The sequence below is a fragment of the Zootoca vivipara genome, chromosome 8, assembly GCF_965207765.1.
Source record: "Zootoca vivipara chromosome 8, rZooViv2.hap1.1, whole genome shotgun sequence".
Taxonomy (NCBI): domain Eukaryota; kingdom Metazoa; phylum Chordata; class Lepidosauria; order Squamata; family Lacertidae; genus Zootoca; species Zootoca vivipara.
In genome coordinates, this window is record NC_142591.1 from 25,410,708 (window position 1) to 25,436,394 (window position 25,687).

At 40.3% G+C, this 25,687-nt stretch overlaps 2 protein-coding genes across 2 annotated transcripts; both read right to left on the reverse strand.

Moving 5' to 3' along the window:
• Positions 1-204: 204 nt before the first annotated feature.
• Positions 205-10,894, reverse strand: BLOC1S5 (biogenesis of lysosomal organelles complex 1 subunit 5). Its single transcript, XM_035126204.3, has 5 exons — positions 10,755-10,894; positions 8,600-8,682; positions 6,234-6,363; positions 5,363-5,421; positions 205-1,827 (listed from the first exon to the last, which is right to left on the reverse strand). Exons 1-5 carry the CDS (start codon positions 10,873-10,875, stop codon positions 1,651-1,653), a joined length of 570 nt encoding a protein of 189 aa, XP_034982095.3. The 5' UTR covers positions 10,876-10,894; the 3' UTR covers positions 205-1,650.
• A 5,562-nt stretch (positions 10,895-16,456) lies between these two features.
• On the reverse strand, positions 16,457-20,331 carry EEF1E1 (eukaryotic translation elongation factor 1 epsilon 1). Its single transcript, XM_035126299.3, has 4 exons — positions 20,213-20,331; positions 18,931-19,131; positions 17,927-18,022; positions 16,457-17,073 (listed from the first exon to the last, which is right to left on the reverse strand). Exons 1-4 carry the CDS (start codon positions 20,321-20,323, stop codon positions 16,936-16,938), a joined length of 546 nt encoding a protein of 181 aa, XP_034982190.2. The 5' UTR covers positions 20,324-20,331; the 3' UTR covers positions 16,457-16,935.
• Between the last annotated feature and the right edge of the window lie 5,356 nt (positions 20,332-25,687).

Here is a 25,687-nt window from a genome sequence, read left to right on the forward strand (position 1 = left end):
AAATGCTTTAAAGTCATCCATTTCCCCTCCTGCCCCCCCCCCGCCATCCACAAGAGAATTCACAACATTCCAGCATGCCTCCGTGCTGGCAAGTGCTCTTTTCAGCCCAGGTACCTGATGATGATTGATGAAGCTGTCAGCCCTACGGTAGTGGATAGAGCAGCTTGGCAGAGGTTCAGTGTTATTGAAAGAAATCACAAATACTTATTCCATCTCCTCTGCTCACTTTAATCACATTATCAACAGGCTGCCAGGATGGAGCCTTGACACTAAGCCATACATTCACACAGGCAACCATTGTTGGCCATCTGCAGTTGCAACACAGATAATGAGTAATTTTGTTTTACATGTTCCTATTTTATGCACTGCCTAGCTGTTAAAATAACACTTGATCTTCCTGTTCCTCACTTAGCCTGCCTTGGCTTTCATCCTGTTATTAATGAATTCTTTGAAAGTTAGGTTACAAAGGACTAATCAAGGAGCTTTCCCTCCGTTATTCTAATATTTAATGCAGATTAATCACAGTGAAGACAGGAGCACATCATGCTCCATAATACCATCTCCTTGTAGGAACACAAATTGATATGTGAAGTTGTTCATCTCGAGCAAAAGTTGCTCACACGCAGTGCTCAAAAAAAGTAGTAGTTGTCCCCTGTAATGCTATAAAACAGGAGGAATAATACTTTTGAAAATCTCAGGTTGTCACCCATTCTTGCTATTCTATTTAAAAAAACAACAACAACATCAGTTCTTTGGAGAGATCTTTCAGATTTCTTTGTGGTGAGATTTCTAGCAAAAAGTCTGTCCATAAACCTCAGGGCATTGTACTTCCATAACTCTGTAGCTTTGGAGGATTTCTCAAATTTAATTTTCACCATCATCCTTGTTCTGAAAGCCAAGGCATAATTGTGAAAGTGCTCATTTGACTTCCCTGCATGAAGAATGGGATGCATTTACAAGATGAATGGTTGTACATAGAAACAGAGAAACTAATTTAGATTATCAAGGGAGAATACTGTTTATGTTCCTACATAGACCTGTTTTTTTATTTTAAAAAAACACTTAACATAAATACTTGCCTCAGACAATCAAATCCTATCTAAGTTTAGTAACTCCAGTTTATGTTTCATGTACCTGTATGGAGCCCCTTCACTCCTCCTTTTATATGAGTGGGGAAACAAGCCAGGAAACTTCAGTTAAAGCTACGTCTGGACCAGGAAACTATGGTTAATGGCTTCCAAACAAGCCAGGACACAATAGACCATGTCCATGGGGTTAAAGCTGGCTTACAAATTCTCACTTATTTGGAAGCTATTAAGCATGGTTTCTCAGTTCAGACACAACAGGAAGCCATGCTTAACTGCGGCTTCCTGGTTTGTTTCTCCACTGAAAGGAGATGGGGACCAAAGGGAGTGAGTGTGATGGCACTGAGCTTGAGAATATCCTGGCTTATTAAGCAAAGGCTTGGTCACCTGAATGCCGCCAGTATCAGTGCCAAAGAACAATTACAGCAGTTATAGAGCCCCCTTATGCCTACTATGCTATTTGAATTCTGGTACTTCCTTGGTAACCCTGAAATTGGAAGACGTTGGAATAAGAAGAAAAGCAATACTGCAAATGAGGAACAATCTTACTGAGCATGAGAGTTTCTTAAAGAGCGTGTTTAGCAAGGTCCTTTTCCATTGCGGCATATTGCTCTTTGAGCCGCTCCATCGCTTTGATGTGCTCTTCGTCCACGACTGCTTTTGCGTTCTGCTGCTCCTTCACGAACTCCTCCCACAGAGCTCTGCGTCGTGTTTCACCAACCATTAGCTTCTCAGTCTGAAGCTGAGAAGGAAAAGGAAGTTACAAAAGGAAACATCCATGCAGTTTCGGTTTTGTGGTACAAAAATATAACAAAAAAGGTGACAAGTAGTTTACAGGGCAGACCTGGTGTCACTGCTAACAAGGCGAGAATGGAAGCCAGCTTTCACTATAACAGGGGCCCTTATACTTTGCCACCATCCTGGGTGAGAAAACAACGGCCCAACCATGTTTTTGCTTCAGTTCCTCCCTGCTGCAGCTTGCTTTCATTCTGATTTATCCCCTCCCCACCACAATTGCTATTTGCTATCTGCTAAATCTAGTTTTTGGCTTCCCCTTGCACTTTATTCTTTCTTCTTACACTGCTATTTGTAAATTGGATTGTGCTGTTTCTAGCGCTTTTCCCATAGTATGTGCAATTGTATACAGGCAACAACCAACTGACGCACGACTGTGTATGCACACATCGCCGTAACCCAGAAGTGGCTGGGTGGAAAAGGGGGCAGGGGGTGAAAGGGGCTTCCAGGTACTCCGCCAACACACGCGAGGGTCAGGAATGTAACCCCTGTGCAAAATGGTTGTTGCCTATTCTACAGTGTGTGGGCAAATTGCTTTATGTACTGTTGGAGGAGGCAGCACAGAACAAGGAAAATTTAAGTGAATGAATAAAGCAAAATCTGTATTTTTAAAATCTGTATTTCTAAAATCATCCTATCAGCCACTTCAATTTGTGTTTGTTTTTACATAAATACCCAGACAGACACAGTAAGTCCTTGGCAATACTCTGGACTGGCAACACTCAATATTTAACTTGAAAGTTTAATAAGCAGTGGCAACTCCATTTAATAACCTCTTTTATCCAGCACTGATACCTAACTTCAGCAAAACGCATGAAATAAGGCATTGCAACCACTGATTTTTGATATGCTCCTTTAAAAAAAATAAAAAGTGACCCTGGATCACAAGAACCTTGTATTTAGTATTTGTCGCCCTCCATCTTAAGATATACACACATAAGAAACGTGAAGTGTAGCCAGGACACAGGACTGTCTTGTTCATGTAGAATTAAGCTGCCTAATCACACATAAACTAGGGAAAGCCATCAATTACAAAATATTATTTTTCAGCATGCCCAGGATGGTGCAGAGGCTGGAAGGGAAATCTGGCGAGCAAACTAAAGCTGGTTCTAAATAATTTTTCAGCCGTCCTTTCCAATTAAGGAATAAAGCAACACAAGATAAGGCTGGCATGGTAAAGAGCATGGTCAGTTCTATGGTGTGGGGCATTATGTTCAACATACATTTACCCTAGCCAATACTAAAGCCTCACTATTGTGCTATTTCTGAACATTATACACAAACATTATAAATCTTCCTGGCTGTGGATCTCCTATAGTCTTCACACAGCCACCACCATGATAAATCTACCAGATATATGAATAAATTGCTACCACATGTATTGACAGAAAATATCAGCAGTCATGATGTCTGAAATAAGGATGGAGCTATGTAGAGCCATTGGCTGGCTTCATGGTTTTTCCCACGTCGTGGTTTTTGCATAGCACAGACATGCGCATCGTGATTTGCGATATATTGCCAGGTCAAACACTATGAAATTGATATCACCACACGGACTTCAAACCGGTTTGAGATGACATAGCAATGTATTGCCCAGCCCTACCCGAAACCACCTCTTTGGGGCTTTCTTACCATGGTACTGTATTACATCTGCACCAATATTAACTTTAACTGTGGTTAGGTTCAAACTAGTGACTGACGCCAGCGCTTGAAGTGGGTAAAGGTATACATTGGTGCAGATCTAACACTGCATCATGGCTAAAGGAAAGAATTTGTGTGTAAGCGAAGAGGAGGGAATGTGTGTACCCGTGGTATACTCCCAATATTTTAGCCAAGTTGAATAAATTGGGAATTTTACATTCACATTATGTCTGATATCATTTAAATGTTATCCATCATTTTCATATACAAATAAAAACATTGACTGTAGCTGCAGCCATCTTACAATGCAGCTCTATTACAGCCTAAAGAGCTGAACAGGTTGCCTATCCATAATAGTGAAGGACAGAACTAACATGGAGAATTAACTTCTTGCACAGTTTTTCCTAATCCTGAGGTTTTAGAATATCTGTATTACAAACAAGCAATGTGCAGCCATGTGAGAGATTCCAGTGAGTCACATGCTCTTATAATATGGCCTTTCATTAAATAACATCCACAAGTATGAAACACTTCCATTTCAATAAGCTGTATTCATAATATGTTCAGTGTTTTCAACTAAGCAGGAAAGATTTACATTTCCATTCTGTTGGATATTTTTTGTTCCACGAAAAATAGGGATTTGGGTTTCTTTAACCATCTCTTTCCCCTTTCTCAAGCTGTGAAGGAAATTCTAAGAAAAACTTTCCACATACCGAGAAAGTGGAAGAGATCTAGTAACTCTGTTATTTTTATAGTGCTTTTTGAAGGCTTACTAATGGCGGCTCTCCTCAACCTTTCTACATTTTTTGCAGCTATTCCGAAGGAAAGTGAGCTTCTAGAACCATATTATGTTTTACTGAAGGCTCTGCAGGAATCTGCAAATTTCTTGCACATTGCCGTTTGGCAGTCTCAGGGATAATCAGTTTCAACACATGTAGCATGTAATGTATCAGAGGCCTGCAGAATGCAAACTATGTATTTGCATTACCCCTAAATGCAGCTTTACTTTAAATCCATGCTGGGTTGGAAAGTGGCCAAGTCAACATGTTGCTGAAGTTTATGGATTAATAGTAGCACCCTTCATTCATCTGGAAAGTGTGCTACACACGCAAGGAGGAGACTGTGGGGACTAGGGTGCTAGCTCCCCCCCCCCCGGCTGTCTCCTTCCACCTTACATAGGGTGACCTAGGGAAAAAAGCGAGCCTCTTGTGGTCATGGAGGCTCTCTGAAACTGTTGGAACCCAAGAAAATCTAAAGGTCCAGAATGCGAGGGTATGGGGAGCCTCCACAAATACAAGAGGTTCCTTGCTTCACTGAGTAGCCCTTAACAAGCTGAAAGGCAGAATGGTGGTCGGGGCAGAGGTAGCACAGCTCCCCTTATGTGTTAGCATGCTTTTTTCAGTGACAGAGCGGGTATGTACCTGGACAAAAATATTATATTTAACTGAAAGGCATCCACTACTAAGCATATGCTAAAGCATTCATTAATTGGTTCACAGCCAGTTGTTTCCTCTCTGGCTTATATGCTGTGTTGGATGCAGAATTAAGATATAATGTAAAGACTCAGCAGCAGAACACTTGCTGCTGAGATAGTAAGAACGAACAAACAAAGGAACAAAGGAAACCACAAAATCCCGTTTACCATAGCAAAACCTAACTAGCTGTAGGTGTAGGGAATGAAAAAGTAGAGAAGGGAAGATTGAAGGCTGCAGAACAATTATTCTGAAACCATAGAGTGTTTTGGTGCAAGGAAAAACTACATAAAAACTACACAGAATATCACCAGAATACTTTGCAGGTTAGACCTGGCATTAGTTCTTAACGAGTTTATTAATCCTTACCTTTCTTTCTTCCTGCTCTCTCCCCTGGAGTCTGTTGATCATTTCATTGGCTACCTGTACTGAAATGTATAGGTTACAATTGTTTCATTGGCTATTCTCATTTTAAGGGATTTCTGACAAGAGATATTTAATCTCACTGCACAGAGAAGCTGTGGATCTTAACCGTATTGAGGTCTAGTTTCAGCCAGGATGCCCTTGTCAAAATATATATAAAGAAAAAAATTATGGTTAGATTAGTCTTACATAATATTTTTGACCCAGCTGGGTGAACTTTAAAAGCCACTGAGATTTTTGAATCAAGGTGGTCTAAATTCTGTGCCTACACATATTCCATTAATTTCAACATTCACTTATGTTGCATAACACTTTTTCTGCTAGTCATTGAGACATTTGTATCTATGCAGGATGCTGGGAAACAAACTACATAAAAATGTAATATCTGCAACCATTTTCTGCTTTAAACATGGCAACTTATAAATATATGGCTAAAGAGGAATAGAATTATCTCCCAAGTTTTGCTGCCTGTGTATATCTCCAGTCATCTTATTCTTTCAACCTCATACAGTGGTTTTTATTTTCCTACATTTATATCCTGCCTTCTTTCCATTATGGGACCCAGGGTGGCATAAACCTGGTTCCCAGGTGGTCACCCACCCAAACACTAACCAGACCTAGACTGCTTAGCTTCAGTAAAGTAGTGTACCTTTCTCTATCTCCTTTTGAATATGGCCCATAATGGTGTGAATAAAAGGGCTACCTGATGGCTACTTTACATAAAGACTCCAACTTTATGTGGAGCTGCTTGGTGTCTGTCTAAGAATCCAAACACTTTGTAAAAGGCATAGAAGAAACCCAGTAATTTCTAGCTTACATCTCCCGAGAGCTTCATTTAGGTTTCCTTGCATCATTTGTTCACACTTGGGCAGAGTTTGGTCATTTGTCTCAAAAGTTGTGTTCTTCAAGTTTTCAAGAACCCGCACTTCTCGGAGACCACGTTTTTCCTATTGAGAAAGTTAAAAGGGGGGCATTTCTATATATTCCACGAGGTTCATTTGCTGTTATTTAGATGCTACCTTGAAGTTAGTAAATGGACCCTCCCTTTAAAAATGTTCTTAAACAGTACAGGATATCTAGACCTTTCTCACTTAATGCTTCAAAATGTTAATGGAGCACAACCTCATTATTAACACACCTCATTTATATATATATAAAAAATTAAAACCCAAAGTTTTGCTTTTGCTCATTTCATCAACAATTCTTAACAGAAACCAACTGGGAGCTATCACTAAATTCAGGGTCCACACACACCTCTGCTCTGACCATTCAGCTTGAGGTTTTGCTGCCATCTTGTGGAAAATATATTCAACATTTAAAAACAAAACAAAAAACAAAGGCATCTCTTTAATATGGGAAAATATAAGTCTGATTACATTACAGGTAATTTTAAAAGATGCTTTCTTTTTCAGACAGATTATGAACATCAAGAATTAAGTATTATTTCCTTGGGATAATTTTTAATGTTGTAGGTATGGAAAGGAGATTCCCTATGAAAGCTCTCAAATGCCTATTTCTTTGCACCAGTTACTGAGGTCCCCCACCACCTGCTGGCCATTTCCTGCTACTGTGGTAGTTTCTTCTACTAGAAACAGCAGCAGTGACAGTGTTAAAGACAGCAGCAGGAGAGAAGGAGAGGTGTGTCTTTCCACCTGGATAGTAAGGCCAGACGCCGTACAATCTAATCTTTTATTAAAAAGTAAATAACAAAAAACAAAAAAACAAAGAAAAATCACACTAATAGTCTTTGTGGTTGTAAATGAAACTACAAGTTTCCGATGCTTTGAAACACTGCCAAATTATGATTTTCATGCTTTTAAAGATCAGGTCCCCAAATGTCAACAGCTGGCATTTTCAAGAGACAGTGTTATGAGCAATGCAAACATCTAAAAGCTGCAGATAATCTATTCCATATTTACTTGTCACAAAAGCGCATACCAAAGAAAGATAAGAGAGCAGAAAAAACAAGAAAGTTTACAAGAAATAAAAAGAAAACAAAAAGAATAAATTCCCCTTGAAAAGAGATAATGAAACAGGATAGCAAGATATTGCAAATGCAATATTTAAGGAAAATAAACCAGGGAATAGAGTGGAATATTAAGTATTTAAAACAGAAACAATTTGAAGAAGTGAACAAGCCAGGGAAATTATTAGCTTGGCAAATAAAGAAAAAACAAGAAAAACCCTGCATTAATGGAATAAATGTAGGAGGCAGAGTTGTGGAAACCTGAAAGAAATAAGAATCTTCAATGGTACATTGGGCAATAGATATTGGTCATAATGTAGAACTGGATGGGCATATTTATGGAATGTGGATATAAAATTTACAGTAGGTTATAGTTTAAGAGAAAACTATATGAAAATGCTATATAGATGGTACCTAACATCTAGTAGTTTGGCAGTGATGTATAAATCCAAATTGAATATGTGTTGGAGAAAGAGAAAGAAGATACCTTTTTCATATGTAGTGATCTTGTAATAAGGTTAAAGCTTACTGAAAAAGATGTTTAAGATAACAAAAAACCAGAAGCTTTTCTTTCAGGAATTATAGGATCACAACTACCTAAACAGTATATAAATTTATTTATGTATGCAACCACAGCTGCAAGAATGTTATTTGCCCCAAAATGGAAGAAATGAGAGGTCCTGACAAGAGAAGAATGGATACAGAAGTCAATGGACTATGCAGAAATGGCAAAACTTACCCGAAGAATAAGAAATCAAGATAACATTTTTAAAAAGGAATTGAAATGGTTTACTGAGTATTTACAAACTGTAAACAGATTAAGACACTGGCAGGATTAATGTAAAAACCTGCAGTTTCAAAATGTATAAGAGATATATACGGGAATAAATATATAACAGAATATGTTGAGATAATTTGGAGTATGCAGAAAGATGAAAAGAAATGTAAAGAACCACAGAAAGAGGGGGAAGGAGTCAGGAGTATGTATTGCTAAAATGATGATTGAATAATTGTTGTAATATATATAAATGAAAATTATAAATAAAAAAATTTATAAAAATATTTACTTGTCAAAATGGTGGGTTTATTATTTATAAAAAAGGTTAACAGCCATTCATGAAATATTTCTCTGAAATCTTAAGATGACTGTACTTTAGAACTATCCCCTCCCCCATTTACAAGGTACATTATTTCAAAATGTATAATATCAAACCTACTTCAAATTCTTTAATGAAATAACGAATTTCTCCTTGAATAACAGGTCTGTGATCCAAAATTCTGGAATATATTTCTCCAACATCTACAAGAAAAGTAAAGAGACATGTTCATGATTAATAAAAACATGTATGCGATACCAGGGACCTGCAAGAAATCATGGTGGCTCTTTCCTCTCCGATTCTCTCTCTCTCTCTGAACCCCCAAACTCCATCTCCTCTTTTAGCAGGCCACCTCTTCCTTTCTCTTGTACTTTATCTTGATTTCACTCTTTCTCCATCAATTACAGGGAGAGAACAGCCTCCAGGATGATGAAGAACTAGTTTTGCTACTTGCTGCCTTATAGTGAAATAATATTCATCATCGCGATCTGCCCCTAATACCAGTCCTGGGTGATATATGGATATATCACCCAGGCCTAATTCTAAGTTTGAGTACAGTAAACCAGCCAGTGAAATATACGAAGCCTGGGCTGTATCACCCTTAAAATGCATTCCCCTCGGCTAACAGAGGCAGCCAAACATGTAAAAGGCCTTTTAACTATGAAAGGATTGGCACATAACTTTGCAACATAAGCTACACTATTCAAATACTACTTTGCTTCCTAAAGAAAAAAAAGAGGCAATTAGAACTGTAGACAGAATAATACTGAATACAGTAGAAATAACTGAGCTTTTTAAAGCTTGTACACAGAGATTAATGATAACTTTTCTAATGTTTTATAAAAGTTGGAGTAGCATATTTTAAAAGAAATAAAAGAGGCCTAACTAACTTCATTATTATTCAACTCATTGGGGGTTTTATGCTCAGTCTGCACCCTTTCCTTTTCTTTGACAATGTCAAGCCTCTCACCATTTGCCACCACTCTCCAAGTTGAAAGGTCTTGCAGTCCAATCATAACTTTTGGGATTTAAAAAACCTGATCGATGTAGAATTAGTTGTACCTAAACCCATGCATAACCTAGCATAGGACTGGATTGTTAGGATTTTTTCAGAGCAATTGGAGGATCTCAGAGCTAATCTCTAAGAAAGTTCCAAAGATCTGATATCAGGCATGTACCAAGGAGTGAACATTTTTGTGGACTTTTATATGAAAACCTTAATGAAATATTTGCAGGGAATATTGTACCCAGAATATTGTTCTGACTATGGTTGAATCCACACTACAGCCCCTCGTTTGCAAAGCAGCACTATACTAATCCTCCCCCCACCAAAAAACCCCAATTGGTGGCCGGATTTAAGTTTGATGAGGCCCTAAGCTACTGAAGGTAATGGTGCTCTTTATATGTCCAGCTCATAGCTGCCAAGTTATCCCTTTTTTAAAGGGATTTTCCCTTATGCTGAATAGGCTTCCTCGCTAGAAAAGGGAAAACTTGGCAGCTATGGTCCAGCTGTCTTTTGTCAACAACAAATTGTCACTGTTTTTTGTGTTGACATATATGCTATATGGTAATTTATGGACCAAATGGGTATCTAAAGCCATTTGCACATAACAAAATATGTACATCATAGGAGCCTACACAACACAAAACACGGATGCTGTATGTTTTTATCTTATATTTTGGAAATGTACATCCAGGTTTTTTTTTCTTTAATTTTTTTTGGGGCCCCCAAGAGAGTGGGGGCCTTAAGTTATAGCTTGTTTAGATTATACATAAATCCGGCACTGGACACACTGTATACAATATCATGCCAAAAATCCCTTGTTAATAATATGAGTCTGTATTACACGCTTCTGGGAAGCACAGTAAAAAGTGGAATGATCTACATGACATTTGAAAGGTATCCCACTTGTCTAAGTTTCACTCCCTTTCCTGTGCCACCTCCAGGAATGACCTCTGGAAGGAGCGCAGAGAGAAGAAACGCATGGTGCATCTGCAGCAGCATAACCAGGCGCCTTCATCTGCCCCAGCTGACAGAAAACATGTCTCTCCTACAGCCACAGCTTTGCAACAGCCGCCTAAACTGGAGAAGCCCATTCAAACAACAGGACACGTTCACGCATGCGCCCCAGGAGGCGCCTTTCCGACTTGAGAACCTATGCCGCGCATGCGCTCTAGGAAACTCCTTTCTAGACTGAGAAACCGAGGCTGCGTACGCGCACCACCCGAGTTTGTTATCACCTCACTGAGGGTTAAAAATCCGAGTCCTTCTTACCCTTTAATATAGGATGTGAGGACGACGCCCCCAGCGAGCCTCGCTTCTTACTAGCGCCGCCGGACAGTGGCGGTTCTCCAGTTTTATTTGGGCTGAGGGTCACAGGACCCCCTCCGTTCATCTCGTTCCTTACTGCCAGCAACCGCCGCGGTGGGGCGGACTTTGGGCTCAATGCTTGGACAGCGCATGCGCAGCTGTCATAGTGCCTGTGAGGGCAGGGATGGGAAGCCTTGCGAGTAGGACGCATGCGCGCTTTCGTTTTGCCGGGAAGTTCGCGGCCCGAGTGCGGGAGGAGGGGGATTGGTGGCCGTGACATCACCCAAGCCTATACTGTATGCTCTTTCAATACTGTCATGATGATGGTTAGTGTTAAAGAGTTAAGAAGAAGCCAGCCTCCAGCTGGGATATGATCGCTATATCCCTTTGTGTTTGTGTGCGAGCGTGTTCTTATTTTTTTATTTTTACATTTATTCCCCCCTGACTTTATATTGTAAAAATGCCGCTTTTAATTTGGGGGTACTGTATCTTTCATTTTTTAAATGCAAGTTTGCGAACTGTTCGGATGCCTGACAGTGCAATCCTAACCCTGTCTACTCAGAAGTGAGTCGCACTGATTTCAATGCGATTTACCCTCTGGTAAGCGTTAGGATTGCAGCCTTTGTTGATGGGTGATAGTGCACGTGGCTTGTTTTTTTATTTACTTTTTTTACCGTGTTTTGTATTTTTTTATTAAAAAATAGCTTGAAAGCCTTTTAAGAGGGTTTTAGACTCAAATCTCCATTGAATGTCCATTTACAATGTGCAGCTTCTCCTGGAGAACCCTGGGAACTGTAGTTTATTAGGGGTTCTGGAAATTGTAACAAAATAAAAAAAATCCTTCAGTAGCACCTTAAAGACCAACTAAGTTTTTATTTTGGTATGAGCTTTTGTGTGCATGCACACTTCATCAGATATGCACACGAAAGCTCATACAAAAATAAAAACTTGGTTGGTCTTTAAGGTGCTACTGAAGGAATTTTTTTATTTTGTTTCGACTCAGACCAACATGGCTACCTACCTGTAACTGGAAATTGTAAGTCTGTGAGGGGAAAACTATAGCATTCTAGAAAGATTTGTGGTAATTCATGTGCTTTAAATGTGCTCTGAGTGCCCTTTGAATGGTGTGAATCTGCCCTTGACAGACAGTAAATACATGTCATAAAATAAAAAGCATTGTTGATAGTTTTGATTGTCGCTCAAAACATTTAACATGGAAAGTCTGGACTTTGAAGTCATCTTATTTTACTTGTTATATTGTATCGTATTGCACTGTTTTAATTAGGGTTTTGTAGTAATTTTGGATTATGTGGAATGCTTTATCTGAGTGGATGTGGTAACCGAGTAATTTCATTGTTCCCGCAAGGGGACAATGACAATAAAGATTATCTTATGTAGACTGATTGCCTATCTTTCCTCAGGCACACTGGGACACCAGAACCATAAAGAGAGAGTATCAAGAACAGTTGTAGAAAAAGCCAAATACACACAAACACAATATTGCACAAACCTCCCTTTAATCCAACCCAATGAGCTGTACAGAGGAAGCATGGTTTATGTAGATAGCATCTCTTTAGGTTGAGGATAGTGGAAATTCTGGTGGGGAAGGCAGGGCAATAGGAAGCAAGAAAATTTGGGGCTGGTGTTGTCTTGGACACTTGCATGGACTGCACAGAAAGCCCTTGTAATCTGTATTATACCCATGTTTTTCCCTTCATAGAGGAGGGAGCACTAAGGTGTAAATGCAGCTGTCAGAAAGGTACACCAGAATCAGCTGTGTGAAGTAATTTAGCAAAAGCATGCGTTGGAGGGGAGTGTTAGGCAGGTGGTATTTGCTACTTGCCTACAACTACGGCTATTCTGTAGTGTGCTTTTGTTGCAGCACTATCCACTAGTTATTCATAATGTTGTTGATCATTTGACTCCCCTACCCCCAATAATATAGTGTCAATAATTTTCCAGGTGTTGGTTTGAGAATTTCCTTCCTATCCGCTCCAATCACCAAATAAGATTTTAGCCCCTTTGCTAAAGACAGGACTTTCATCTTGCAACCAATTGTCAGAAGTCGAGGTGCCTCATATCTCTTTCCCTACCCCCTGCACAGAGATAATTTTCCTACAGCAAAGAGCACACGTTTCCAATAGTGAAACAGCTATTTTGGCACAAATGTATGACTCCTGCAGTCATACAGCAAAACATGCAGGCTACATTTCATACATGATGGTCTAAATGCCTTTTTCTGTAGAGATATTTCTATATTTCTATGCAGTGGGGGAAATGCAATGTATGAATTACAGAACTGAACTGAATGGCAGTCAGTTTTTTAACAGGTGGCCTTCAAAGCCACAAATGTTGCTTTCATAAAATAGGGTCTGGTGCACAGGTGCACAATTCAGGTTGCTTTTTTGCATTGTATGCTCACATAATTTTGTCACAGTTTAGTCACTGAAGCGTTTTCTTTTTCTTTCTAATGGAAAGGAAAGCAGGCAGTAGTTATAAAAAGGCAGCGTTTGCAGATCCTGTACCTGTCAGTTCATACGATGGAGTCATCAAGTCATAAAGCTCTGGGAATATTTATGGCTCTGAGCATGAAAATCAACATATGTAGTCATCATATAGAGTTTTGGGGAAGATTTACTAAACAAATTGTGTCACGTTTGCCTTGCTAGGGAACCCGCTTTCTCTTTTAGGGATCATCTTGCCATTTATGATTAGTGTTAGCGGCTTTCTGGATTGTAAAATCTTCGGATTAACATGCCGAGTCCTGTCATTTTTCCCACAGGCTGTCTAGCAATGATAATCCACTAAAGGATTGTTTCATCCAAGTGGCGGTGTTTGAGTCAAATGCTGGCAACAGGCAGGGAAACCCAAACCTGTTGAGGCAGACTTCTCACGACACACAAAGATTTGGAATGACAGCCTTTAAGAGAGGGGTTGGGGGGGGGGCTTGAGCAGAAAGGGAGACATACATTGCGTGAGCAGAATAAGACCATGGGCAGCATCTGTGATGGAAGACTGAGACCCTGGTCGTGATTGTTGGAAGTTTGTGGGCTGTGATGATGATCCTGGTCAAGGCAGGCCTGGGGCTGCACTCTTTGGAGTAGTTGCCTTGTCAGATTAGTCATATGGTTACCATATTTGATGCTCAACCTGGACAGACAGGCCTGCCAGGCAGGAACTGCTCAGGCAGATGATGTTAGGGGGAGCACAAAAATTACCCACTGCAAGACTAAGAAGACAGATGACACCCAGCAGGAACAGCAAGCCAAATCCACGGAATCCACAATACAGCTGGCTGGCCCTAGGCTACCTGCCTCTTTGAAGTGGAATAGACATCACCGACGAGCTGTCACGTTAGATCATGAGACTGGAAAAAGCTGAGAGAGATTTAGTTCATCCAATAAAATGGAAAGTTTAATGGCTCCATATCTTCCTAAGGGGGGCCAAGGTAACACAGGAATGGAAAAGGGGGGAATCCTTAAGATGCAACCACAATAAAAAAATTGCCAACCTCCCCCTTTTTTCAGGGGAGTGAAGGATGAGCCAGGCTCTCTTCAGCAGCAGCTGAAATGATTGCAGTCACTACCCATACAGGAAATAAAAGTTACGCCTGCAGAAACGCTAGGCAAAGCAGTAACAAGCAATCACTACAAAATCAAGCTCCCTCTCCAATCTTTAACATTTTTCTACATTACTCTAAAGCTTGGGGGGCTATAGCTAATGATATAGATCCACCACACATGACATGGAGTGCTGGAATGCAAAGGTGGTGTACGCAAGAATCTGTAATATTCAAAAAGCATACAAATACAATAGGCCTTCTTTCTTATAAATGCTTTGTGATAAAGATTTGACCCAATTTATTTAGAAGCGAAAGGACATAATTTCATTTCACTACATCAGAAGTATAGCACTATGGTTCCTAATACACAGAAAAGTGTTTTTAAAGTGTAGGGAGGATATATGAAATGGAGTGTTCTGATAATGGAGAACAGCAGGCTTGTCTAATTACAGATGCTGAGAAGAAATATTGCTCTCCAAAGGGCAAAAGTTAAAAAGCCACCAATCTATTAAACCACCACATTTCTACAAGTTTTAGATTGATGGTTAAAAGTCCATAAAAACAGGAGAGGCAGTTTTTTAAAAAGGCAAATGAGAAAGGATTGAACATGTATTTAATTCTATGACAAAAAAAGGAAAGATAAAAAGTGAAATATGGCCAGTCCAGAGTAAGGATGGTTTAAAGCAGGATAATAGACCCCTACAATTTAATGGAAACTATCACTAGAAAAGAGATAGCAGCTGTCCTACCTGCAGGCAAAAACCTTTTAAAACTTTTCTTCCCAATCTTTTTTTTTTCTGATGACTTAACTCCTATGAGTGATGGTATGGGGCAAAGTTGTATCCGTACTGCTTGAATCAAAGAAATAGTATTATCTTGCTGATGGTAATAATAGGTAACCTGTTTTGAGACTGCATGGCTATAAATGCGTATTTAAGTTTATTTTATTTCCTTCCCCCCACCCACCTTTTCCCCCAAGCTCAAGGTGGGGTACATGGTTCTCCCCCTCATTTAATCTCCACAACAACTCTAGAGAGTTAGGTTAGGCTGAAAGGCAGTGATTTATCCAATAGTATGTAAATATATACTTTCATAGGACACCTCGAAATCACTCTTTGAATTTCGTAGATTTCCATGGCACTGCCATATCCCTTGCTGTGCGTAGCAAGATTCTTCTCCTCCCACTTTAAAACAAAGTGTTTCATACCAGATGGAACCAAGACAGATTGCCACATGTCTGAACCCATTACAAGGTGTGGGAAATCGCCTGACAATGGATTGAAAATCATTTCATCCTGGTGTACATAGTAAGGCTAAAATTGAGGAATAAATACATTTCTCACCAAACGTGAACAGTGATTTAAAGCCCCAAGTTAGGTTAACTATTGGGGGGGGGGTGCTCTCTCATAAAAGCAAAGTAGAATATTTGTTGTTACTTAAAATGGGGCTGGTCAATGCAATTCTTCTAAATAAAATAATGAAAACGAAAATAATGGCTTAGAAAGGGATAAAGTGGTGGGTCTCATGCTATGTACTATATAATGATGGGCACTATGTATGTAGCAGCTTCCGCAAAATAATACAGTTGGCCTCCACTTGTTAGAATGGCAGGAGATAAAGTCTGTTCCATTCATGCAGTTCGATGCAACCCACTGTCATTTGTATATTTCCCTTCCTGAGGAGGTCAGGAATAGTACACATTGAGTTTCTGGGTACCTTCCTATTCTGGTACTGGTCAGGTTACCAACAGAGATGTATGTATTAACAAATGCCTGCAAACCATTCTGCAGGTCAACAATTCCTAAATGTACTGTAATATGTAAACACCAGCTCCTCTTACTGAACATGGAATGTGCCTAAACTAGAGAGAGGACCACCTACATTTTTTTGCACTGGGCATAAGTTGCTGCCTGAAAATAATAAGGCACAAAAGGCGGGAGCCTGAAAACGGCAGAAAATATAATGAAGAGGCTTCTGTGGAACTAAGATAGTATGAGTTTTGTTTTTAAAAGATTAGTTCCTTATTCCATTCACTCTTGATACTTTAATCTTTTGTATCAATTCCTATCTTCCCCAACCCCTAGAAATAAATAATAAAAACAAGGGCTTTTAAAATAATTTATCACATAAATATGATTTGCTACCAATACATTTGGCTTCTGCTTCAAAATTATTGGCACAATATATTTTTTCATAGTAACTTTTTACAAAACAAGTGTAAACATTCATAGGAGAAAAATACAAGGGAGTACTATGCATGATACAATTCAGACCAACAGCACAGCTGACATATTGCAGTAAAAGTTCTATACGTTTCCATATGATAAAAGCTAAGTTCCTATATATCGGTATGGTTAAAAGAAATGTTCTACTTTAAGAAGCTTGATTCACATTTCACTTGTTGAAATTTGCCAAAACAACTGTTTTAATGAAGTCCGTATTTCTAGACAGCTACTCAATGCAACTTTATTACTTTAGGCACCAACTGTTCAGCTTCACATAGGGAAATGGCAGAAACCAAGGTTTGCACATTAGTTGTTCTAAAGGACGTTTTTCACTTCCTAGGAATTCCTAACACAGCACTTAATGTGTATTGTAGAGTCTGTTCTTGATGAAGACTATGCTAGACAGATGTTGCCGGATACCTGGATAATGCTGAATATGATTAAACCAACGAGAGACGTTAAGGTATTTCTCCTTCTCCTGCACTGTAAGGTCAGCCTAAATAATGGAAGAAAAAGTAAGTTTCAACTATTACGATTAGCAGCGATATATAGTGTCCATTAACCTGTTAAATCAGGTCTCAAAATTTGAATTGTGGAAATATGGCTCATTCATTTGATTTCATACTAAATAAGATTCTTCACTAGTTTACCACCATGATCCAATCCTCATTCCTATGCAACAACAAAAAACTATGAGTTCTTTTATTGTTCTGGTTTCATCTGTTCTGCTATCACATAAACTTGGCCTAACCCAAGATATGTTACCTATGTTAACTTTGCCAACCCCAATATTCAAATAATACAATTCACTCTGTGCTTATTGTTCTATTTACTATGTTTACTAATGTAATGGCTGCATAATATGGAAACAGGCAGCCCTATTTAGGGAAGTTTTTAATCTTTAAGAAATTACTGTATTTTAATATTTCTGTTGGAAGCCGCCCAGAGTGGCTGGGGAAACCCAGCCAGATGGGCGGGGTATAAATAATAAATTATTATTATAATTATTCAAAGGTTAAAGGGCTGGGGAAGTAAACTTCCCGATGGATGACCTTGGACTGGTCCTTTGCCCCCATTCCACCCTGCAGAATATTAGAGATGGAGGGAAGAACCCCAATTTGTTGCTTTCATGCTCCAGATGTATAAGATACAGATAACCTTGATATTATGGAAATATAGTCAGGAAAACACCAAACGTTTTTTCTATTCTACACTAACATAATGGAAAAACCCTTGAAACGTTACGACCCTTTTCTTCTGAAGTTACTATTGACAGAGGAACGGAAATCAAATTCTGAAAAGAGAAAGGCATCTCCCAACCAAAGCTGTAATACCAAGCTTGTACTCACTATGATGTGGTGCAGTCCATAGTACAGTAAAATATCTGCTAAAGTAAAATTGTGTCCTGTAATATAGACTTTGTCTTCAAGGTATGAATTCAGGTCCTAGAAAGAAACAAAATGAATGCACTTCAAAACAAAAGAAATACTTAAAATACACTCTTCCACATACTGTCACCACGACTGATGGGCCTATATGTATGCACAATCACTACAGAGTAATTGAATATGTAGTCTGGGCATGTCTCCCAGTTCCTCAACCGGTTCTTCCACTCTGCTCAATGCTGACTCAGGGTGCTAAAGCAGATAGGGACTGAAAATATAGAGTGAAAATTGTTGTTCCATTCCTCTCCCAACAGTTCCTTATAATATATAGGCATAATGTATCCTTACTCAGAATAGTTGCTATGAACTAAGAATGGAAGAAAAGTAGTGGAGGATGATCCATAAGGGCTAATGGGGCACTGCCTCACCAAGTTCAGACTGCTCTCAGCCAGTCCCCACCTGCCTCCTTCCTTCTTTACAATGAGTTCAGGGGGTGGCCCTGGCTGTCAGCTTCCTTCTCAAGTCTCAGTGCTACCTTTGCAGAAGTCAGCAAAGAGGACTCTGGCCCTACCTGTTATTGGTCTGTCTCCTGGTTCCAATGGGCAGCCTCCACTGGTTACCAGTGAATGACAGCTCTTTTCAGGAGGACGAACAGTCACACAATCCATTAACTAAGAATTAGACCGAAAGTAAAATCAGACTGAAAATTTGGTACCAAGCACAGAGCATTGTGCATCCGAAGCTACGCACATTTAAATCCCATTGATTTCAATGGGATAGTCAACTACCATGAGTACCTTAAGAGATATTCTATATGAACTGCCACTTGTTAAATTCAGTTCATATTGGAAAAAAAGCACACTGCTAATTTCAGTGGGTCTACTCTGAGTAAAACTTAATTGGAAACAACCCAGCAATTATGCTACCTTGAGATCCAAACTTTCAGTGTGTGAAATTGTTACTCTTACCTTCAAAATTAATCGAATATCTTCTTTACTGGACTGTTTATCTATTTGTGTTACTCTGTATTCTAACCACTGCTGAACTATTGCTTTCTCTTCTATGGTGCTCCCAAGCAGCTGTTCCTTCTTTGCTTGTTTGACTAAATGGATGGCTATAGTTGTCAGTCCTGTCAAACTGGGGCCATTGTTCATCTGTAGTACAGGAGTCTAAGAGAAGGAATTCAAGCCAATTCAGTTATTCGGATGTAGAACAAGATTTGAACTTCTGCTGCAAGGCATCTTGTCAAACTCCATTTTATAAAAGAAAAGCTACCTTGTGTGAAATAAAAGTCCAACTAAATTTATTGGAAATCAATCCCAGGTGATTACAGGAAGAAATGTGGTTTTATGACCCTCTACACATGTTATAGGTAGGTAGCCGTGTTGGTCTGAGTCGAAACAAAATAAAAAAATTCCTTCAGTAGCACCTTAAAGACCAACTAAGTTGTTATTTTGGTATGAGCTTTCGTGTGCATGCACACTTGTGTATCTGATGAAGTGTGCATGCACACGAAAGCTCTTACCTCTACACATGGTTTTTGTTTTTATCATTTTCAGCAGAACACACCCACAATCAAAAAAGCCGAAAAACTGAACAGAGAAAGAACACCAAGGGGACCCAAAGCCTTGCTTCATAATATTTCAAATACAAGTGGGTCCAATTTGGAATATTTCAGCTATTGATTTCCTACAAAATAAGTAATGGGGAAACAGGCAGAGAGACTTCTTGGTAGTGGCACCCGCCCTGTGGAACGCCCTCCCATCAGATGTCAAGGAAATAAATACTGTCCAACCATCTTGTCCTCTGTCGTCCCCTTCTCGTTGTGCCCTCAATCTTTCCCAGCATCAGGGAGTATTCTCTTCTCATGAGGTGGCCAAAGATATATCTATCTATATCTGTCTATATAGTCAGGTTACTTATTCTTGCCAATTTAGCAGTTTCAAGCGTCCTCCCACGAGACACCTGCGAAGTTAGCAATTATTATTATTATTTTGTGCAAGCAGTTAGCTTTGCCTAGAGAGCTGCAAAACATCCTGGCACCGGCACAGTTCATAGGACCATGTGTCAGAGGGGGTTGGACTAGATGAGCCTTGGGGACCCCCTTCCAAGCCTATACAGTTCTGTGGAGAATCTCCATTCAAACGCGCGTCGGTCGGTCGGTCTGCCTGGCGGAGGCGACCAGCTCCTCCCTCCCTCCATTAACCGCCAACCCCCCTTCCCTCCCCGGCACCCCCGGTTCCTCTTCACCTTCCGCTCTCCTTGTCCGCTGTACTTGTTCCCCTTCTTCAAGCCCAGCGACTTCTCTAGCAGGCTCAGCTCCTCGGCGGCCGGACCAGGCCCCACGACGGCAGCCGCCATCTTTCGGCGAAAGGGAAGAAGGGGTGGGGGGCGGGGCGCTCTCAGCCGAGCGGCCTGCCTACGCCACGATTGGGGGAGGCTCGTTTAGTCCCGCCCCTCGCGAGGCGTGTCTCCCTTACTGGCCGAATCGGAGAAGACGCCGGAGAGGGACTGACGTGGGCAAGGTGGCGGGCGCGTTGGCGCGCATGCGCGAGAGGGCACGAGCGCGCCCCTTGATAGCCCGGTCTGCTTTGCACCCAAGAGGCTGCTGCCGGTTTAAAGCGGGATCCATCGCAATCTCGGGTGCTGGGGTAGCAAACGCAGCCTGCATCTCTCCAGCGAGAAGCTGCCAGATCTCTTGCAATGGGAGGAGATGCACGAAGGAACTGGATCATGCCATAAGTCCTTTCTCCTCCTCGTCCTCAGAAGATTGCTTGTTTGTTTTCGTTTTTAAAGTTGCACACATTTATAGGCATGGATTTACGTACCCAGTCAGTGAGCAGACTGTCCTAATCTTCTCTTTCACTGACATATTCTTTGGATCGCTGCATCCCCAAATAAATTTCCACCCCTTCCTCTCTATTCATTTGTCTTGTCCACTGCTAGTAATTAGTCAAGTTCATCCTCCTGCCTGGAAATGAACCATGATACCGTCTCTTCTTAAATATTCTTCAAAACAGTTCCAATCCTTATTTTTTGCCCAATTTCTTATTTTGGCTGTTAAGCTTGCCAATTCTGTGAATTCTACTTTATGCAGCCATTGTTCTTTGGTCAGGGTTGCCTCCTCCTTCCAAAACTTTGCATAGGCTATTCTTTGTGGCCGCTATTGCATAAAGGAAAAGATTTTTAACTTTGGAATATTCCCCTATTATTGCTAATACGAAGGGTTCTAGCTTTTTAGAGAAGGTGAATCTAAACTTTTTAAAAATTCATTGTAAACCATTCCCCAAAATTTCTTTGCAAGCTTGCATAGCCACCACATGTGTACTAATGATCTTCAACTTCCAGACATTTCAAATATAAGTTTGATCCTCTCTTACACATTTTTTGCAATCTTACCGACCGTCAATTACCACCTGTAGATCATTTTTTTTTGGATATTCTCTTTAATTGCATAAGGTGGTTTCAGTAGCTGCTATTCCTGGTGGCTGTATAGAAACTCAGAATCAAATGCAGCATGACACTGAATTCCTATTTTTGGGGAACAACAGTAGGAGGGGGCTCTGCCTTGTAGACTATTTATTTTTTGTTTGTTAAATTTCTATACCTCCATCCGAGGATCACAGGGTGGTTTGTTTTGTTTTATTAAATTTGCATACCCTTTGGACCAGGGAGGCAGCTGCCCTCCTACCAAGTAAGTAAAAAAACACCAAAAAACTAACTGACCAATTGCCTCGCAAATAGCTCAGTTCTGCCCCCCCCCCACATAAACCCTGCCCTCCTAACATAAATACCAACTACGCCTATGCCCCTCCCTTGGAAATGGCCTTTTTGATCCAAACAGCATACAATGTGAAGCCAAGGTTTATTCATTGTTCAGTTACTCTTTATCCATTGGGGTTTGCTTGGGCGAAACAAACCATGATCCCTGGTTCAGATGTAACACTAGGCCAGTGATTGTGGCTTGCTGCTCTCACTTGGGCTAGGGTTTACTGTGATGGTGTGAACTAGGGACTCAGCTACACGGCTGCAAATAAAATGTTTTAAATGTGTTGTAAAGTGCAATATACAAATGTGACACAAGATGGGGACAGTGAGCTATGCAAAATTCAATTGATTTTTAAAAACTTTTTTTTAATATAAAAAAAGCATTTTCACAGCGTTTTTTTATGTGTGTGTAGATTCCACCTAGGTCAAGGAGTGAATGCTCACCCTGTTCAGATGCAATAATCCCAACTGTCTTCCAAAAAGACATGATGGGCTATTGGTTATATTGTAGGTTTGTTAGTATAAATTATTTTAACTGATTTTAACACTGTAATACACCCTGGAACGTTATGGGGAAGAAATTTTCATCATCATCATCATTGAAGTACACAGAAACCATGTGCAATCCAGTTTAACCAAATTCTTTTGCAGCCTTGAGTGATAATGTGATTTTTTATATGAATGCCCCATGACCAAATGCCAAAAGAACATTGCAGTCCAGCATAATTTCCCTCTATTCTGCCACCATCTAAACTTGATCGTATGTTGTGTAGCAGATCTTTCTTTTGATTTTCAAAAATATTTGGAGCTTAGCATCTAACAGACCTGCTGATTAGTCATTTAAATACACCTAATATTTCTAGGGACCGTTTTTTTTTTTGCTGTACAGATAGGAAATCTTTATAAGTGAAAATCAAGAAATATCTATATCTATATGCCAGTGCTCCTGAAGTCAGCGTCAAATTCTCCACTGACAGCCATGTAGCTAACTTTTGTAAATAATCCTGCTTGTCATGTCAGTATCATGCAGTCCCCCAATAAATAGTGCATTTGACATTTTGCTCAGCATGATTTATATTGCAATGTAGACGACTTATTTCTTGGATTTCCACCTATTCATATTAAAAGCATGCTCTTTTTGGACTGAAAAACAATGCAGGCATGGACCTGAGCTGTTTCTGGTGTGCATATCTCCTTTGTTCCAGTAGATGGAGCTTCATGATTAAAGCATGGTGATGGCAACATGCCTCGGAGAGGGAGGGTGATGGTGCAGTTCCACTTTGCTTAGAGGGATCAGTGTTCTGTGAGCATGCTTGCTGTATGGGTTCATGCGCGTGCAACACACACCCATGTCAGGACCCTCAGTCTCAGTGGAAAGAACTTGAAATATCTATTCTGTCAAACAGAGCGCAACTCTAATCTACTGTTATCATAGTCAAGTTTTAACTTGAAAGTACCTTAGGTTATAAATTAAACGTCAGAAACAATTAATTTGGCGCATGAAACATGAAGCGGATATGACTGTCCTTCGGAGAAAGCCTGACAGCTTTATGGATGTCACTTTAGGATCTGTTAAAACGAGCCTTGCTTGCCAGCGAATTTTTGAGTGTGTCATCTTGCTGTTAGCTGTACCATAATTTTTTGTCAATGTAGCTTTGAGTCTTAAACATTGCAGAAGCCTTCGCCAATTAGGGCCAAAGCTAAACAATGCTTGCACTGGGTATTGGAGATTTAATTATAAATCGAGAATACAAAGTTAGATGGCATATGAAAGGAAAGTCTTTCACATTAGGGCAAATCTTCTCCCTGTTGCTAATACAACCCTTGAACTCTTGCCATTGGGGTGAGTTCAAGTCCCCCTGTAGAAGGAAATCTTCATTTTATCTTGCTATGATTATGCATTCTACTCTGTGTTGTATTTTCCACGGAGAGGTATGCTTAGGGAATGCAAGTTATTTCTGGATCAGAGATTCCTAAAAAGCATCTTAGTAGTGATTCATAACCAGCATTTCAGTCTTTGCAGGGGGGCCAAAGCAACCAAATATATAAATAAAATGTTGGATTTGGCAGTGAGAGAGAGCATGAATTGTACACTCTCGGCCTAACCCACCTCACAGGGTCGTTGTGAGGATAAGATGGAAGTGGGGAATACAAATGTAATTAAAAGCTGGTGCCGACTTCCAGCCATTTTAGCCCAGGCTGATTCTCCCATGTTCATGCTGCATTTGTACCATATTTAATGCCACAGTATGGTTAAAGGTGAATTCAAGTTTGCACAGAAGGGGCTAGAAATCAGCTTTAAAAAGGGCCCGTAGCAGTTGGATACACACAGCCCCATTCCATCCTCCCTTTTATTTGCTATTATTTATTTATTCCCCACAACCCCAATGTTTATAATGCCCACCCAGAATAATTTGCATCTCTTGCTTCTGCTCTCCACCCGACAAACCTCCACGTTTTAAAAACAGTGTTGTGGTTGTTCCCCTCTGCATATTTACTCCAGCTGTCATTGTGGATAAAGGCTTGTGTTAGGTTAAGTCTGTGTGTGATTGCAGCCTCAACCTCCGTACTGTACAATTAAACACAGAGATATTGCTGTTACTCACTTTCATGTGGACTTCAAACTGGGGGTTTGTGAAAAAGACTGCAGTTTTTGCTTGAACTGACTGAATCATTGAGGTTCATAAGGACCTGGCCTTTCTAGAACAACATTTTTGTTTAATGATTATTTTAATAAATTGTTTGGTTTTTATGTATACTGCTGATATACATACATGCTTACTGATTTTTAATAATAATAATAATAATAATAATAATAATAATAATACATAATATTGCTTTTGTTGCCCCTTGTTTACCTTGTGGGCCACCCTAAACATGATTCCCTTTGTAGAAAGGCAGCAAATAAATTCAAGCCCAACCTAATCTGAAATGTTGAAAGGAAGGGCCTGCCAGGTGACAAGACATCTTTCACTTCCAGTTTTGTCTTACCTGAGATCCTTATCCTGAGATGAAGGCATCTTGAATGATTGAGCAGCATAAGCATGTGCACTGCATACTAGCAAAGGGACCACATCTCTCCATATTGGAAACCAGTCTGTGAAGCTCCCGAAAGCCTTTTAGCCAAGAGAGAGAGGGAGGGAGGGAGAGAGACTTCTAACCAGCAAGCAGCTCGATCAGTAGCAGCTGCTGTTGTGAACGAGACTTGTGTTAGAGACGCGAATGTGTTAAAGAAGTGCTGTCATCACCTGAGGCAGGGTCCATTGGCACATCTTCAGCAGCAAGGAGGATCCTGGACTGTCCCCACGGGAGACGATGGCAGCTTGTCGTGAAATTTTTGCAACAGAATGTCTTTCCGATGTTCTGAATTCGCCCCAGGAAGAGGGGTGACCTCAACGCTGCCCCTTAAAACATGCAATACTATCACCCATTCTCTAATACACTGGTCTCCCTGCCCCCATCAGGCTTTAATTTAATAACAATAATTTATAAGTCTTACATAGAATTCAGAAGTGCTTGATATTTAAGCCTTCCTTACAACAACCTACCACAGCAGGGTAGAAGGAAAGGGCCTTGCCCAAGGCCACTGAGCGCATGGGTGTGGACTTCCTGCTCACAGCTCACGCTCTAACCCTAAAGCGTGCCAGTTTTCTTCACGGGATAGGCTTTATGTGACCACTACAGCGAGGACTGCTTGAGAATGGCTCTTTCAGGATACCAGCAGAGTGATTAGGTTCTGCCTCAAGTTTTGCCTTCGTTTTGTTTGCACAAGTGATTCGTTCTGCTTCAAGTTCCATTTAAGGTACCGCCTCATAGCCCTAGATTTTAGGGGGTCAGAAAGACACACTAGGATGAACCAGGTCTTCAACCTGTGTTGGCTCGTTTCTCCCTAGGTTCACTTCACAACCATATAGGCTGTAGCCAGGGGCTTTTTCCCCCAGCCAAAACTCACTGGAA